The sequence below is a fragment of the Plectropomus leopardus genome, chromosome 14 (assembly GCF_026936395.1).
Source record: "Plectropomus leopardus strain MGB_pleo_1.0 chromosome 14, ASM2693639v1, whole genome shotgun sequence".
Classification (NCBI taxonomy): Eukaryota; Metazoa; Chordata; class Actinopteri; order Perciformes; family Serranidae; genus Plectropomus; species Plectropomus leopardus.
The window spans coordinates 20,364,297-20,381,585 of record NC_142189.1 but is presented as its reverse complement, the minus strand read 5'-3'; the positions used below and the strand labels follow the sequence as shown (position 1 = coordinate 20,381,585).

Sequence of the window (17,289 nt, the reverse complement as noted above, 5' to 3'; positions counted from 1 at the left end):
ACAGACTACAAGAATATTACCATTTATTGATCATGCTGATATGTACGTATGACACAGAGAGTCAGTAGTAGTTGTACACAGTACTTAACAGCATTAATGGCTAAATATAATACAAAAATACTGGGCACTAAGATCAAGACAACTGCAAACAAAAATACAGTCTCTGATAGCCTAAAACTATGTAACAAAAAGTGTTACCTTTAAAACTGAGATGCAGCATTTGAATTTTACTTTCACATGCTCCTTTCAGGCACTTCAGCTTACAGTACGCAAGTATCCATGTGTAAGTCCAGGATGTAAGATGTGTTGTGAGTTAAGGCAGCTTGGTGACGATTATTGTGTTTATCTTTATTCTTAAATACTCCACAACAGTCTGGCATTCATATTACACAGATTTAAGTCTGCCTCACAGAGCATTCTTCAGACATTAAAGACTACAATACTTGGAAATGTTGAGACACATAAATACATTGACGGGTAGAGATTCTTTAGAAGTGTGTACAGTCAGTACCTTATGAGAATTATCCTTTTATGTAAACAAAAACCATACGTCTGTGAGACACATGACTGATTTAAGTCCTTTGCATTCAGATCAGTTATACATCATGATATTGTCTTATTCGGGCAAAGTTGACTAGAACTCCCAGGAGTCCATCCACTTGAGACCAGCCATGGTGCTGCCCGGCTCGTGTGCCAGAGGACCCGTCATGCCGTAGGAGAGAGGATGGAACAGGTAGAAACTGACAGACAGAGACTGAGTTAGTGTGATTTATACAAAAAAACCCATGCTTTTTAACTTAAAAATGTGTTTTGAAGTGATCTAAAACCAGGCTTGCTGTTTCACCCTGCTTTAAGTCTTTGTGCTAAGCTAAGCTAAATGTCTGCTGACAACAGCTTCAACTTTTACAGACAAATACAAGAGAGGTATCGCTGCTCTCATCTGTCTCTTTGCTAAGAAAGCAAATAATCGTATTTCCAAAAATGTCGACCTATTACTTTGACATCACTAAAATTCTGTCAAAATGTTTTTGGAGCATTTGAGAGGTATTTTGTAAGTCGAGTGGAGAAAGTCATGTAAAAAAACAAACAACAACAAAAAAAAAATTGATCTATAATTACAAGAAACCTCATTAAATGCAGCAGATTTCACAGACTGATGATATAAACTCGCCTTCACAGTAGATGCTCTGCTAGTTATCTCACCTGTAAAGAACACTAAACAGGAGTACCGTCTGCCCGAGTCTCTGCAGCCATTCACAATAAGGTGGGCGGAGTAGCAAGTCAGTGTTTTTCAACAAAACGTCCAACGTAATTCCTGTAAAAAACAAAACCGAATTCTTTCATTAGAACTTTGTCTGGATCATTTTTCAGTGTCACACTGTGAGCAACAATCAACAACTGCACCCCCCGAACACCCAACTACTCTAATACCCACTCCCAAAAAATTGTGCAAGTTGAAAAAAGTTAATATTAATTGATTTTGTCATTCTAATTATTATTCTTTGCCTTGCTCTGATTTAAAAAAAAGTTTAAAAATCGCAATCCAAGATTTGATACATTATACAGGAACTATAATGTTGCCACTGAGTCACTGAACTGTGAGCTATGACTTGTTTCTTTTTTGACTGTACATTTGTTTACATTTTTGGCAAATTGGTGCCATTAAAAGTATGCTGAATTGACTATTAGCAGGTCATGATATAGACCTCTGGTCTATATCATGAAATTAGCAAAAATGCATTGGGACTCGGTACCTGTTAGCATGCTGCTGAACAGCATTGCAGGGAAGTAGTGGTGGTAGTAGAGCACGCGGCCCATTGTATAGAAAGGTGCATAGTGCAGCAGCCAGCCGAGGAGGAGCAGTCCTCCTTCTCTCTGAAGCACCAGAGAATGTTCTGAAACAGCAGAGAGCAGAACATTTATTTCATGTTCATGTCATTAGTTTACTGCTGCTGCGATGATGATCATACCTATTCTTTTTTGACTCAGTGAGAAACCTCTGTGGAGGGCTACAGATGCCACGGCCACCATGATAGGATACAATCCTAAACTGGCCAAGTTAATCCACCAGACCACCTGCAAAAGAGTATTATATCATAAGTAACCTGCTCAAGTCAGACAAGTGCAACAAAAGGAAGCATTAAGCAAGCTGAAGACAGACTCACAGGGTTCCCAAGCAGGTAAACACGATACTCTGTGTCATTCACTCCAGAAAACCTCAATCCCTTTACAGAAAAAATATGCAGTTACATGTGGTTATGCATTTACTTTGAATTCTACAATAAGCTTTATACTGTATATCATGTAATGCACCTGATAGTTGATGGGCCAGTGCCAGGGTTTTGAGTTCATTTCATTGTCTTTGGGTTTCAAGCCACTGTTACCCTAAAAAGGCACATTTTATGTCAATAAATGATTTCTGATAAAACCACATTCTTAAAGCACGCATGGATTTTTAAAACAATGTTTCTTACTCTTATCATAACGATGTGAGACTCCAGTAAGATCTCCAGAAAATGGGGCTTTAGCACAGACAGACTAATGTTGGGCACTGCCAGAACATGCAGGAGATAAAGGAACATGTTGGTAAGTGTTTGACATGAACAGTAGACAAAAAAACGTAGGAATGTGTTTATCTTACATTTGGGGTTGATATGATCTTCAATGTTCCACTGAGAGCTTGGAGTTTCCTTCAAATAGGGACTACAGGTGACCTCCACCTGTTCCCAGCCCCTGAACAGACACACAACATGCACTTCGGTTTTCTGCACACATAATGAAGCTTGAACAGGTGAAAGTCAGAGCAGAGGAGACTCGTTTTACCACTTTGGGAGTGTCTTGCCAGACGAGTAAAGCACACAACCGCTAGCTCGGTGTAGAAAGCGGACTTTGCTACGCAGCACCTTCACCAGGTCACCCTTCCGGCCTCCACACACCTCCACCTGCCACAGGTCGTTGGTGTCACCTGTGCCATTCTAAAAATAGGCCAAATGTGAAGATGTGTTTCAACTTGGGGGCAGACAAATGCTATGTTCAGACTGCAGGCAAATCAGATCTGTTTCTTAAATCAGATCTTTTAGACAGACTGTCTGCATCACCAGCCTATCTGCATGGACGGCTGTGCAACAACACAGACTTCAGCAGCTGTGTAGCTGGTGATGTGGCTTTCCAAAGCGGAAGCATAAGATTTTGGGTCCATCATTTCCCCTGCAAACAATTGTGCTGTCAAAACACGGTGCAGAACTGCTTCAGACACACTCAGCGACAGAGATGTGGTGACTTGAGAGCTATGCAAAGTGGCCAGAGCGTCCGGGCTGAGCTGCTGTAGAAATCCAACTGGAAGAGCTTTTCACACCGCCTCTAAATGTGCAACTGATTTGCAAAAATCACATTTTATGAAATTCACGTGGTCATTTGCTGTCCAGACTTTCTCATATCAATCTGGATATGCCAAAAAAATGGATTAGGGCTAGCAATCTGATCAATGCCATAATGACATGCAATCAGAATCTAAGGCTTTCTTCGGACTGCCAATTTTGTAAACTGGATCCAAACGACATTTGGAATGTGGTTTAAAATGCAATGCCAATCAGATTTCTTCAGTCCGGCAGCTCAAATCAGATTTCAAAGTGTCTTTTGCATGACTTTCAACATATCACATCTCTTGTTGCACTGGGAAGCCCGTCGTGACTGTAGCACGAAGCATCACAATGTATACCAGCCTCCTCTGTCGCAGAGTTTGTCTTGGTGCGACGGAGGAGTTCTGCACCACGACTTGACAGCTCGATTGTTCGGAGGGGCTTATGATGGACCTCCATTCTCAAACTTCTGCACTGGAAAGCAGAATCACGGGTATAGCTACCGATGCTGACGTCATTACTTCAGTAACCCGTGCAGATAGGCTGATGATATCTGGACACACAAAGCCGATCTGATCACTTGCAAGTAACAGTGCAGACAGTCTACCTTAAAGATCTGATTGGAGAGATCCGATATGCCTGCAGTCTGAATGCAGCCTAATGTATTTTTTCATGCTGAATAAGGCAATTGATGATGTGGCATGTCAAAAATGCAGTAAAAAGTTACTTAGGTAGAAAACAAACTTCACCCAGAAGTCTTGTAACATGTCATCACTCAATAGAAAAGAGCAGTGAAGTAAAAAAAAAAAAACCTTTACAAGCGCAGCTTTTTATTACGGGTCTACTCACAATGCCATAGCCTGTAACCTGGAAGTGTTTCTTGGTCAGAGGGGCTTCATGGAGGTGAGCGTGAAGGTTACGAGTTGTTCTAAAAGGACAAGGAAATATTACACCATTGCAAAAACATGCACATAATTTGAATTGGAGAGAAACTGAATCGTTTAATATCTGCGGATATTAAATAATGTGTTTGTCATTTCACTGCTGCGTCTGTCATGATACGTACTCTTTGTGCTCCAGTCGAATGATGTCACCATGTCGAACCAGATCAGGTGTCCCAGGTTGGGCTTAACAGAAATAAACAATAGCGATTAACAATAGGAAGCTCACACATTATTTCCTCATGACTTCAATTGATGCTATTAGTGTCTTTGAACAGAAAATCAACCCCATCTGCAACCCCCTCTGCTCACATCCATTATCATCCTGTCTGTGAACGAGCCACAAGTTGTTGTAGTCCTTATGGAGATACGCTGTCACCTGTAAGGAAACGGCAGAGAAAATTGTTTATTTTGAATAAATTATCAAAGATAATAGCATATTTAATTATGTATGTGTCACATTGTGGCCTGACCTGCTGCTGCTTTGCTCCCACTCCTTCTGGGTATAAGTGCCAATGAGAGTGCAAATAGCCTCCAGCAATACGGAGGTTTTTCACTGTGATGGTGGATCCATACGCCAGGTCTGTGTGACAAGACGAAAATGTTGCATCACATCATTTCAAGACACAAGGAACAGTTGCATTTAATGGAAAACTACTTTTTAAATGTCATATAGAGCAGCAAGGAGCCACTGCGGTAGGCAATGTGAGGTCTTTCAAAATAATCTTTACAAAATCATGCATAGATTACAGTTTATCCTGAAAGATCTAACAAGGGCATAAGGATAAGACCAAAGAACTCTAGTCTTTCGAAATATTTGTATTATTCATTAAAAACTGAAGGCAACTCTTTCCTTTCAAAATAATACAGCACTGTTCTGAGTGTTCTAAATAACCTGATCAATCAAGCCAAATAAAAGTGTCATGCCCCATTTAAGCATAATATTCAGTACTCTCACACACACAGTTTGTCAGGCAAGGACTTCTTTACAACCAGAAAAAGAAAGTGAGTTCAGTGATTTGAGGGAAACTACGATGATTGGTCAAATTTGTGCAAAAGTTGCTGTGAATGTACAAAATTGCAAGGTCACCCAGAATTCACTGACACTGGTTACAGACACATGTTTTACATTGCAACATCCTGAAGGGTCTTTTAAGTTAACAAACTGTATTTGTATGTGTGCACGTATGTGTTTTTATTTGTATGTATACATAAATGTATGTTTGTTAGCTAATTTTGTTTTTATGTGAAGCATTCTGAACTTTTTTTTAAAGATATGGTGCTATACAAATGAACTGAAATTAAATTATGGAACTAAAACAAAAGAACAGTTAGCCTTCATAGAAAAACCCTGATATGTTACTTTGAGAGGGCAGTAAAATGGAATCAATCGCCTCAGCTGGTCTGGCTGTAATTAACACTACATTTCTTTTTGCCCTCCTCCTCTATTTTCTTATTAGTGTTTTAGTAAACACAGCTGCAGCATCATGTGGTTTTATTCACACATGTGTTTGGGACTCACACTCAGGCATGGATGCATTGTGAAGATTGTTGCCGATTAGACGGGACTGAAAGGCTGAGCTGAAGAAACCATCTCCCGGTCCACTGGTGAGAGAAAACAATCCTGATGACCAAGACAGTGTAGATATCCACACAATATCGAGGGGGAAATGAGGAGTAATAATCATACTGTATCTATGATACAACAATGGCACGCACCTTTTGTTCAACACCACAAAGTGTACTGCAAATATTGTAACATAGAGGAAGAGCGGAAGCAGGATGAGTCCAACAACCCGAGCCAGGAAGTGCTTTGCAATTTCCACCTGGAGCCAGAAAATAAGGTGAGAGGAGCAGAACAGTCAAACTTCACTGTCTGTTACCAGTACCATTCAAAATATGCTGCTGTTTACCAGTGAAAGGCTCAGGTCTCCCAAGAGTCTCCACAGGTCCCAGACTGTGTTCAGTCCCACCAGCAGGATGACAAACAGACCCACAAACTTCACCCCCAGTGCCCCTGCCAGGTTTACACCAGTCAGTACCAGCCAGAGCCACCAGGAGGCAGTAAAAGGCCTGAAAACAACAGCAACTGACTGTGAACTTACGGTTACTGTTCCCAAATGATTCACTCATCCACTAATAACTTCAGCACTACACTGCATGGGATTAGACAGACAGAAACGAAACAGAAGACATAGTGGTGTCCTACCTGTATCTCTGCTGGTTGAACTTGACCATGCTCAGCACTGCGGCCATGATGAAGAACATTAGTATGGGGTCCAACAGGATGTACTGGGAAATGGTGATACAGCCAGTGTCTGTCAGGAGGAGGACATTTAACTGTAAGCACAAATTCATGATGATTTGACATTTAAATAGTCTCAAAGTAGAAGATTCTCTTCATATTTTTCAAATTTGCTGTTACTGAGATCAGCAAAAGAGATGTAAATTGAGGTGAAAACAATGGCAAATATGGGAAATGACTTGAAAGTCACTACTGTTTCTAAAACGTGTGTGTGTGTGTGTGTGCGCACAATCAATCCAAAAATTACATAATGTTATGTTTTTTGATTTTTTTCAAGAAAATAAAACAAGCATATGGAAGGCTCAGTGGTTGGTGTATTGCAACTTCAACATGTTACTCACCAAATATGAGCAGGGTGGCAGTGATGAGCGCAGCAGTGTGAGACTGAGACAACTCCAGCACAATGAGGTAGGCAAAGACTGGGAGACAGGAGCCCAACACAGCACAAAACTGTCGAGCAAGAAGAAGGACAGACACATCAGCAGCCTTGATGTTTCATCCATTGTATAGTTATGACAAGAACATATATACATATATATATGAATTGCATTTTTTATCAAGTTGTAAATAGCATGTTCTCTTGTGTGGAAGCAGCTTACCCCTCTCATCCCCCAGTAGTTGTGGTGTTCATATTTATCTCCTGGCTTTATGAATGGAAAGGTGCCATCATAACCGCTCATGTAGCCTGCCAGACCTATCAGCATCTGCAACAGATTAATGGAGCTCAGTAATCATGCTGGAGATGTTTCCCTGACAACACCAAAACAAAAAGGATGATCTGTGATCTCTCACTTTTCCAAGAGGAGGGTGGACATCGAAAAAGAAGGTCCTGTTAATGTAGTAGCTTCCCATTTTTCCAAAGTGCGTCTCATCCCAGCTGAAACACCAAAACGAGACCATGTAAACCACTGATTTTAAAAGGTAAACAAATATACAGCAGCCCTATATCTCTCAGCATTTAATTGATTTCTGAGAGAAACACTACATGAAAATGTTATATTATGCAAAATATAATTGTGAAATAAATCTGACAAGATATATTCAGTCCCTGCTAAACAGCCTTGTTCTGCATTATAAAAATACACAGTTAAAAAACAAAGAGCTAACTGAACAATGGCCGAGAGTCAAGGGGAAGAAAACTGATTTTTTTCAGAAAAGGAGGAAAATGTGAATCACTGTTAAAAAACAACAACAACAACAACAACAACAAAGATTTGTTTTAAAAATGACAAAAAATAACAGGAAAAGTGACTTCTCATTCCTTTTTGAATATGTAAAGTAATCATGTGTTTGACCATTTCTTTTGCTTTATGTTTTTCGTTGTCTGTAAATAGTACTTGTCTGTCTGCTTTTGTATAATAATCAATAACCATAAAATCATTAGAAAAGTAGTGCTGGCATTGTTATTTCATAGCATATGAAAGCAAGTGGATTTTGTGCACCTCCGTCCTGTCTTGTAAACTCATCTTTTACTAGAAAAATATAACTTTGTATACTTTCTATATAACAATTCTTTCTTGAAAGCAATATTGCTTGTTGTTGCATGTTTTGTGTCTAAAAGACGTACAAATATTAATGTTAACGTTAGAAGATTCAGGACAGTGTTGTCCTCCCTACACTAAAAAGTTATTATTATTATTATCATTATTTATTCAAGTTAAGGTCACCAAATTTGTGATTGAAGTCTGGCACACCTCTGATAATAATAGAAAAGTTGACTGATGTTAAAAAAAAAAGCAAGAATAAGGTGCATAAAATGGACATATGTAGATTCAGAGGTCTTCTACTCACCACACATGAGGGGGCTCTGTTATTTTGTAGAGGCGTGTAGAGAAAGACAGCCCCAACACCAACATCAGCAGCACTCTGCTTGGAGGCTCCTTACTGATGTTTTCTCTGACTGAAAACTGAGCAGATGTCCCATTTGAAGACTGGGTGTCATCTTCTGACAAGTGTCCAGCAGTTGGACTGCTTTTGTCCTTTGATAAAGGGGTCTGGAGGGTCTTTACTGAGGTGGAATGGACTTTTCTGTTTCGTAGTGTTGAAGTGTCCCCCGTTTTGTTCCATTCCTTGCATTCTTCCTTTGCCATTAGGGAATAAAACCTATAATAAACTGACCAGGACCCCTTCAAAAGCAGGTAGTATTTTAGAAAAATACAAAACAAACAAAAAGCTGGTTAATGGGTGATATCTAGATAATGTGTGACGGTGCAGTCTGGGAGAAATAACCACATTTAGCATAGATATTAGCAAGCTTTAACACGGTCTGGAGCACCAGGTACCAGTTCTCAACATCGTCTGTGGAGGCAGGAGACACTGACAGTGGACCTTTCCCGGTCAACAAATGATCACACACAATATTAGTTACATTGCCGCCGAGCTATTTAGACATTTTCGTCGACAACATACTTATCCTATCTCGCGTACAGAGTGTCCACTCGTCAAACGTCGGCATTACTCTCAATACTGACTGACAAACTGCTAACGGTCACTAACGTCACCGACTAACCGTTTTATTATTCCAACATTTACATTAGCATCAGGAGAGAGCACGAGAGGGTTCAGTTCGAGTCAACGAAACACGTTTGACGCGAGGTGGTTTCTGGGAGGTGTATTTCACTTTAATGCTTATGTGGGCATGGTGGTGACAGGTAAACACAATTTCCCAGAATCCTTCTGGAATATCAGGTTAACCAATGGGAAAAGCTTATGGAAAAGATGTAAAAGTAGTGATGTTACAGTACTATCTTGCCACTAGAGGGCGATATATTATCAGAAATTATTTTTGTACTAATTTATTCTTTTGCCTTTTATTTAAAAAAAAAATAAAAATAAATAAATAAATAAATAAATAAATAAATAAATAAATAAATAAATAAATAAATAAATAATTGAAGTCTAAATTGTCTTAATTTTAAATACCCTCAGAAATCCAAAATATACAAGTGGGTTTGACAAGTATGTTCCACATTCTGTTCAAGCACACTGACAGCGTGATGATGCAGTTTTAAAGAAATTAGCTGTTTGTTTTGTTAATAACTAACACTACTAATGTGTTTGCTTATTGGCTCCATACACAGCAGTGAATATACAAAAATATGGTCATTTATGTAGGAGGGAGGATCATGCATTCCCCCCTTTATTATCATTGATAGTTGTAGTTTACTACATACTACAACTATCACACTTGCTTTATTACAGATAACCTTCCAACGGCAGCAAATAACAATGTGTATCTACATACACACAGTAAAAGAGGTGTTATGGGTGGCATTTTTCAAAATAAATTTTCAAAGAGACTGATATTTTTTATGTTTTTATTTTGATGACTGATAGTGATTACAGTCAAGAGGTAAACAAAATGAATGATATATCCAATGACCACAGCTTCACAACAAGACATTTATCTCAAGTTATTTGTGGTATTGAAAGACTTTAATATTCCAACTTTGACTTAAATGTTGGACCTCTGGTCTGGTTCAGCTGATGATTTGAACCATCGCGGTTAAGTGAAGTGGACATCAGGCGGAAACATTTGTACAACTGTAAGTTTATAGGTTATGGATGCATGTTAAGGGCAAAAGCTATCAATGTTAGAATTAGACTTTATTGTTTCTGCGCTGCTGGATTTCATGAGAGAAGTTCAGTCCATTAGACAAATAATGCCATTATTCTCTAAAACCTGAATATAATAGTCAAAAAAGTATAAGTGGGAGTTTAGAAACCAGATGAGTAGGCTGATACTGTTTATGATACATTCATGATCCGACAGAGACTAAAAGAAATAATGTTCACAATTACTAATATTTAGCCGCAAAGTTGTGACGCACAGAAGTTGGTGCTTGCATTTCATTGTCTTTGTAATGAACTCAAAGAGACAAAAAGTCTGCGATTAGAACAGTGCTGCCACTTCCAAAAAATATATTTCATTGTCTGCTCCACAGGGCAGGGTATACACACAGTTCCTCTGGTACAGTGTCAGCCACTCTCCTCATACATAAAAAGATATGCTTTAAAAAACATTTTTACAGACATGTATAAATCTACAAAGCTATAATGCCAGATTTTTCTTACATTTTTATGTTTTATGTCAAACAAAATATTGGTTGTGCTATAATGCATTAAGAGAATATGTAACAAAAATAATACATAGTACTAGATCTGTACAAAATATACCAAACCTCTCCAACGAAGCCTGTGTCTTTACATGCATTCAGAGATGCACACGTGAATGTTCTGATGTGACGTCTGGGATCCTGTTGCCTGTGTGGCGCTAACACCGATCTTTATATTTGAGATGTGATATTTGTGGATGATTCGACTAACTTACCTTCCCGTGGCTGCAGAAGTTAGGCTAGAATGTGGCCTAGAATCAAATGAGTTGTGGTGTATGTGGTTTTTACAGAGAACACATTAATACTGTTAAAAAGAAAAATTGGGAGAAGTCACTGAATCTATGCTTTCCTACATCATTGCTGTTTAACCCTTAAAAACCTGGAGCCACATCAGTTTTCTTGTGCTGCTTTCAGATGCTTTTCACAAGTATTTAAAACTGAATATTTAGCTGTGATTTCTTTAAAAAAAACATTGAGAAAAAGGCAATGAGCAACTTGGCAATAAATATTCCACACACTGCAAGAAATAAGTAGATTCAGAGAATAATTATTTAGAAGCTATAGAAAAATGTCAAGGGAAAAATATCTCGGGAAACAAGAATAAAAAGCAACTAAAAAAATGATATTTATAATTAGCAAAATAACATCTAAAATGCTATTACACAATTCATATAATTTTTAAAGAACTTTTTAAAAGTCTTGTTCACCTTGTCTTGTTTTTTTAAACTTACTGTTTTTTAAACTTTTAAACTTTTTTCTGTTTTTGTCTTTGCTAATTTTGGGTAATTTTTTGATTTTTTTTTTTTAAATCAATTTCTTGAAATTGTTTGGGTCACTTCTTCTTTTGTTGCTCATTACCTTCTTCCTATGCTTTTGAAATAAATGAAGAAAATTTGCTCAGGTTTCAAAGGGTTAAACTGTAAAAATGGTGTCAAACAGAGGCAGGCAGGTCATAACTATTGCATCTTTTTTCCAAAGCATTACAAAGATGATCATATACATCTACAGTCTTTCCACGTCCACGAAATGCTCAAGCTTTTATTGGCTATGTTGACTCCTCGGTTCTTTGTTTCCTCAACTTCAGCTCGCAGTTAATCTTGCAAAATGAAAAAAGCAGTTGTGGGGAAAGTTCTTTCTTTCTTTGAATTTCGGATGTTTATCAAATCCGGCATCCATTTAGTCCAAGGTCAATGCTATAATTACTATGACGGAGTGAGTAAATTGGTGAGAGGTTTGACAGTGAGGCACGAGCTGATTTATGAGTGGCTGATTTCTTATGACATTCCTTCTTTTACAAAAGGCATTTATTATCTCCCCGCGCTGTCTCTGAGGTCAATTGGCGAGACGAATAAAACAAGAGGAATCAAGTGTGCCCTCTGAAATAGGTCGCTTTCTTAGTTTGCAGAGGCCCGTCATGTAAATGAAATAAATAACACAAAAAAAAGAAGAAAAAAAAGAGAAATGACTGAGAAAATAATGAGGAAAATATATCTGCATATCAAATTGCCTGGGGTTACTGAATAAAAAAGATCAGTCCACGAAATCCCTTTAAGGCAAATGGATATCTGGTGAATACTTAATCCCATGTAATACATTCACTGCACAGTTTCCTGGTCCTCTTCAATGTGTGTGACGGGGATTTGATTGTGTTCTGTGTTGGATGCGATTGTGTGTGCTTTTTTATGTCTGTATGTGCATGTAGGGAAACGAGTTTGGACGTCTCAGCGTTACTGTTGGAGGTTTAGTGCCGGGCCCTCGGGGTGAAGGGCAGAGGGGTGTCGGGTGATCTTTGAGGAAGCAGGAAAAGCCAGCAGTCTGTCTCAGTTTCCTCTCTCCACAGACTCTGGGATCTCTGGGATGCATTTGTGTGGCTCTGAGGACGCCACAAAGCCCGGCGAACAGGTGCACTTGTACGAGCCCTCTGTGTTGGTGCACTGCCCGTTTTGACACAAGGGCACCTTGTCACTGATGTCCTCGCACTCGTTTATGTCTGTGTGAAGAAGAGACATGACGAGTTAGTCAGCTGGGAGATTTCACAGCTGAAACAGCTGCCTGCGCCACATCTGCTGCCGAGTGGCCTTATGGGTTTATGGGGATACTGGAATGATAAAATCATTCATACTTTTGAGTTCACCTTTTCTCTTCTTTATTTCTATATCGTCTTTAGTTCTTACTTTATTTCTGTCTTTCTTTCCGTCTTTCGTCCTTTCTCTCAGTCTTTTTTCTGTCATTCAGTCTTTGTTTCTTTTTTCTTTCTTTCGTCCCTTCTTTCTGACTGCCTTTTTTCATCCTTTCTGTCTGTCTGTTTTTTTCTTGCATCCTTAGTTTCTGTCTATTTTGCTATTTTGTCCTTTCTTTCATCTATCTTTCTCTCTCTTTATTTGTTTTTTCCATTCTCTGTTTTTCTTCTTTTAAAGTCAGCAAAATAAACTTTGCAACCCACATGTTACACTAACATAACAGAAAAGTCCTTAGTTTAGAAGAAAAATGTAAATTTGAACATTATTATCCTAGAGCTGCAATGATATGAAATACGATGATTTGCTGCCTGTCTGCTTCTTACGTCACAGTAAATGGTATATTTTGGAGAACTGGACTGTTAGTTTAACAAAAAAAGATGTGATTTGATGAGACAGTTAACCTCGAAATAACCCAGCAGATTCATTGTTAATGTAAATAAATGTTAGTGGCCCCCCCTATACAATTCCATGAAAAGCAGGCAAACTCCATGTGCTGATGAAGATCATGTGATCAAAAGCTTCACAACAGCCACTAAATGGACCTGGAGCTGAGACTGAACGTTATGCAATCTTGTTGAGCAACAAACAAAACTGTTCAGATCTGTCCAGATCTTAGATCTTCAAGGTTTTCATTCAACACCAATGCTATGTTGCATAATATATAATCTTGTATATCTTTAATCAAACATGCCATCATGTTGCGTGACGGCTGGATGGGATCTGAACTTGGAATTCCCAGCAATCTCGAGCACTGAACTGTTCAGAACGATGGTAAAATTAACAACGCACTGGATTATGTTTCCCTTTGGCCTTCGAGTGATTTTTCTTTCCCCCATTTTCAGCACTGGAGGTCTGATTGTCATTTCACTGCAGGTCATCTCAAATGACCCTCCTTCTGTTTATGTCATGTTCAGCTGGGGAAATGCTAGCGGTGATATTTATAAAAGGAGGCATGGCACGAGTTGCACAGCTCCCACGTGTTTCCACAGGGTTGGAATTCGATCACTCTTCTTGGGAAAACGTCTGGCCTTGGAGCTGATAAGCTTGTACGTGGACAGAATATTGTAATCATAGCATTTCATTACAACAAGACAGTCTCACTTTCTTACAAAGCAAACAAAGTACACTTAAAAGATATAATATCTCGTGTAATACACAGAATGGCTGAGATTCAAGGCCGCCTACTCTTGGCAGTGTGTGACTGGGGAATTTCCGACCAAAGGGTAACATACGGTGGTTTTGAGAAGTACACTGCTTTCATTAGTTTCCCATAAAACATAACTTAATGCAAGGTTGTTAAATTTAAAGCTTCTCCTTGAGCTTGATGATATACCGCATGAAGGGTTACCTCACTGAAATGAGTCCAAGATCTGGCTCCAGAAGGCTTAAACCTGTAGGGAGGACTCGCTGCGGTTTGATTTGGAGATTCAACACCACATTTTGAAACGAGATTAAAAGTGATTGATTCCCTATTGATTCTAGGACGTCCCTGAACATTTTCACTTGGCACACAGAGTGTTATTGTGGGTGGTCTGTTGAGAGAGACATCAAAGACGCTGAGGAAAGAACCCACCTATACAGGCCATCTTGCTTAGGTCAAGTTCGTAACCGTCGAAGCAGTCGCAGGTGTAACCCTCTCGCACACGAACGCAGCGGCCGTTTTCACACCCGTTTAGGATTCCACACTCCTCCGCTCTGAGACCCTCAAAGCCATCGTAGCGCTCTAAATAGACACAGAAATATGGAAGAAAACATGTAAAATGCTACAATATGTTCCCTAGCTAAGAGCTAACTTTGTCTGCTGTTTGCTGCTAGTAGATAGCAGGTAGTATATAGTGAGATTTTAGAGCTTTTTCAGTAAAAAACAGCTTCTGCTGAAAATTAACCAAAACATTAAAGTTGCGGGCCGGACAACTAAACGTTAACTAAATCAAAGCTCAGTAAAGCAGATATGGGAGATACATCTCTGAAAGTTCAATTGCTATAGAGGATGAAAAAATAACTGTGTAAATAAATACAGGAATAAATAAATAAATGTATAAATCAGTACAGGAAAAAATAAATCAATATGTAATTGATATTTCATCCTCTATACATCTCCTCAAATGACCCCTTTAACATTGTTCTCACATTATCATTTCATATGTTGTTATTATAAAAATACTTAAGTGTAGCCACTTAAAGTTCGACATAAAATACATAGTCTTGCTTAAATAAACATTTGAATGCAACATTGTACTTTAAATTTTGGAATTTTTACCATTGCATTCCAGCATATAGAATACTGTATATTACACACAATGCTCCAACCTACAAACAAACTGAGGGTTTAAACCTCAGCATGCATATACACACCAGCATAGGGATCCACTGGTCGTGGCTGCTGTTCCTGTGGTCGTGAAATGGGAACACGGGAAGGTGGCTGTGGAATGCTGTAATCACTGAAGAGAGGGATGCTTTCAGGAATGTCAAAGGGTCCTGCAGGGTTGCCATAATTGTCCCAGTACGGGGGAACAAAAGGCTCCACGGTATCCTCTGGCCCCTCAAGACCGTACTCATATCCCGGCCGCTCTCGCAGACTGTCTGTTCCTCCTCTCCGAGGCAGGTTGCACATCAATGCGTAGTCATCTGAAGAGTTATATATCGGGTGATAATATGAGTGATGTGTTGATATAAAGACATTATGTATTAAACAGTGTAAATATGTGCATCCTGTTTCTCACTAGAGTCTCTCCGGGGGCAGAGGGCACACTGTCCACTCCAGGCCATGCCGTACAGGCAGCAGCATTCAGTGTATGTGGTTCTGCGTCCCTGCAGGGGTTCTGAACACATGTTGTCCCCCTCCAGACGCTGCCAGCAAATATCCATGTGCATATCGTGCTCAGTCTCTAGAGTTTCTGGGACAAAGAATGAGGAAGGAGAACAAATATCAAAATACAGCTTTTAATATCACCTAAATTGCATAATGGGGAAGTGAAAAGATATGGTGTAATAGGGTGACCATCCACAGTGAAACACTTGAACAGGCTGACAGATACAAATAAGTTATTATAGACAATAAACTCAGCTTTGCATTGATCACTTGATTGATCAACCTTTTAGCCATAATGGATTTTTAAGTTCTGCTCTTTGCTAGGCACTACCTGATGACATTTAAGCTGAAAAATGTTGTCACACCTTCTGTGGTGTTGACGCCAATGCAGCGCCGCCGGGAGCTGTCCAGGACTAATGGAGGACTGCAGAAACAGTTGAAAGACCCGGCCGTGTTCACACACACTCCGTTCTCACAGGCGGTTCCAAATCCACATTCATCATAATCTAAAAACACATAAACAAATAGACAGAAAGTAAAACATAAAGAATGTATCACTCAAAAAGTGGTTGAATTTATTAAGGTGCAACAGACAGCATTTTTATCATTGATGAAAATTCATAAAATTGTAATACATTTGCTATTAATATGCTTGTTATTATTCTGCAGCCTTTGAAGATCTTTACAATATATTTTTGATAATATTCCACTGGATAAGATTTCCTTTATACAATGGTGAATTGCTGGAGTTGTACACTGTTGAAGGATGCTGTATGGATGGAGTGCAAAATCAGAATATTGGCTGAAAATAAAGAGGCTAATGGGAAATGTGCTTTTTTATTAGAGCAGTCAAACCACTGGTATAAGATGTAGATGACTAACTACCTTGGATATGGTTTCATTGTATAAAATACCTATGACATCCTCATTTATCTGTTCTCATTATATGGATGTTTTCAAATGTTAAAAAAAAAAAGAAAATAAAAGATGCCATTTCTTACCCACACACTCAAGCCGGATGTTGTCATAGTAGAAGCCAGATCGACAATAGCAGGTATAGGTAGAGAAGAGATTTGAACACTGTCCGTTTTTACAAATGTCTGATCCAAACATCTCGCACTCATTTGCATCTGAGGGGAGAGAGATATTCACACCTTGGTGTTACATAAGAGAGGAAAGTAACCACAGCCTCGTAAATGTGGCAAGGGATTATGTCTGTCCCTCTGCCTTTAAAAGTTTATGCAGGTGAAAGTATAATGGGCTACGGGTATTGCACCTCTCTGCACCAGCGTTTTGTGTGAAAGGGAGCTATAAAAGCTCAGGGATATCAATAAAATAATTTAGTGTTTATGTGAGAGAGAGTACCTATGTATGGACGCTGTTCTCCCAGATTTTGTGAAGAGGAAACAGCCAGAGGTAATAATCCACTGCCATGAGGACACAACTGGTTATAGTCATCTGGAAGATACAAATTGGATTCATTAGTGAAAGAGAAGATGACAAACATAACATGCACT

At 39.0% G+C, this 17,289-nt stretch overlaps 2 protein-coding genes across 3 annotated transcripts in view; both read right to left on the bottom strand.

Moving 5' to 3' along the window:
- Positions 1-6: 6 nt before the first annotated feature.
- On the bottom strand, positions 7-9,205 carry pomt2 (protein-O-mannosyltransferase 2). Its single transcript, XM_042500684.2, has 22 exons — positions 9,015-9,205; positions 8,397-8,731; positions 7,398-7,482; positions 7,205-7,309; positions 6,947-7,055; positions 6,510-6,618; positions 6,214-6,373; positions 6,020-6,126; positions 5,823-5,905; positions 4,774-4,883; positions 4,613-4,679; positions 4,426-4,486; positions 4,209-4,287; positions 2,824-2,975; positions 2,642-2,733; positions 2,475-2,551; positions 2,314-2,385; positions 2,166-2,225; positions 1,971-2,076; positions 1,755-1,895; positions 1,204-1,315; positions 7-740 (listed from the first exon to the last, which is right to left on the bottom strand). The coding sequence occupies exons 2-22, from the start codon at positions 8,693-8,695 to the stop codon at positions 635-637; spliced, it is 2,292 nt and encodes a 763-aa protein (XP_042356618.2). The 5' UTR covers positions 8,696-8,731; positions 9,015-9,205; the 3' UTR covers positions 7-634.
- A 700-nt stretch (positions 9,206-9,905) lies between these two features.
- LOC121953319 (latent-transforming growth factor beta-binding protein 2-like) overlaps positions 9,906-17,289 on the bottom strand; it is a 106,344-nt gene continuing 98,960 nt past the window's right edge. For both annotated transcript variants that reach the window (XM_042500339.2, XM_042500340.2), the window contains exons 35-41: positions 17,138-17,230; positions 16,774-16,902; positions 16,138-16,278; positions 15,684-15,857; positions 15,316-15,588; positions 14,534-14,683; positions 9,906-12,710 (exon numbers count right to left, since the gene is read on the bottom strand). In XM_042500339.2, the coding sequence (XP_042356273.2) occupies positions 12,541-12,710; positions 14,534-14,683; positions 15,316-15,588; positions 15,684-15,857; positions 16,138-16,278; positions 16,774-16,902; positions 17,138-17,230 (1,130 nt within the window). In that variant the 3' untranslated portion in view covers positions 9,906-12,540. The remainder of the gene's footprint in view (positions 12,711-14,533; positions 14,684-15,315; positions 15,589-15,683; positions 15,858-16,137; positions 16,279-16,773; positions 16,903-17,137; positions 17,231-17,289) is intronic.

What these genes read in the sequence shown, in the direction of transcription:
- pomt2 (XM_042500684.2), bottom strand. Translation starts at nt 8,695, where the DNA reads ATGGCAAAGGAAGAATGCAAGGAATGGAACAAAACGGGGGACACTTCA. An exon ending in TTTGTGGTGTTGAACAAAAG is followed by an intron (nt 5,906 to 6,019) that starts GTGCGTGCCATT and finishes TTCTCTCACCAG; the next exon opens with TGGACCGGGAGATGGTTTCT. An exon ending in CTCACATCGTTATGATAAGA is followed by an intron (nt 2,386 to 2,474) that starts GTAAGAAACATT and finishes GTGCCTTTTTAG; the next exon opens with GGTAACAGTGGCTTGAAACC.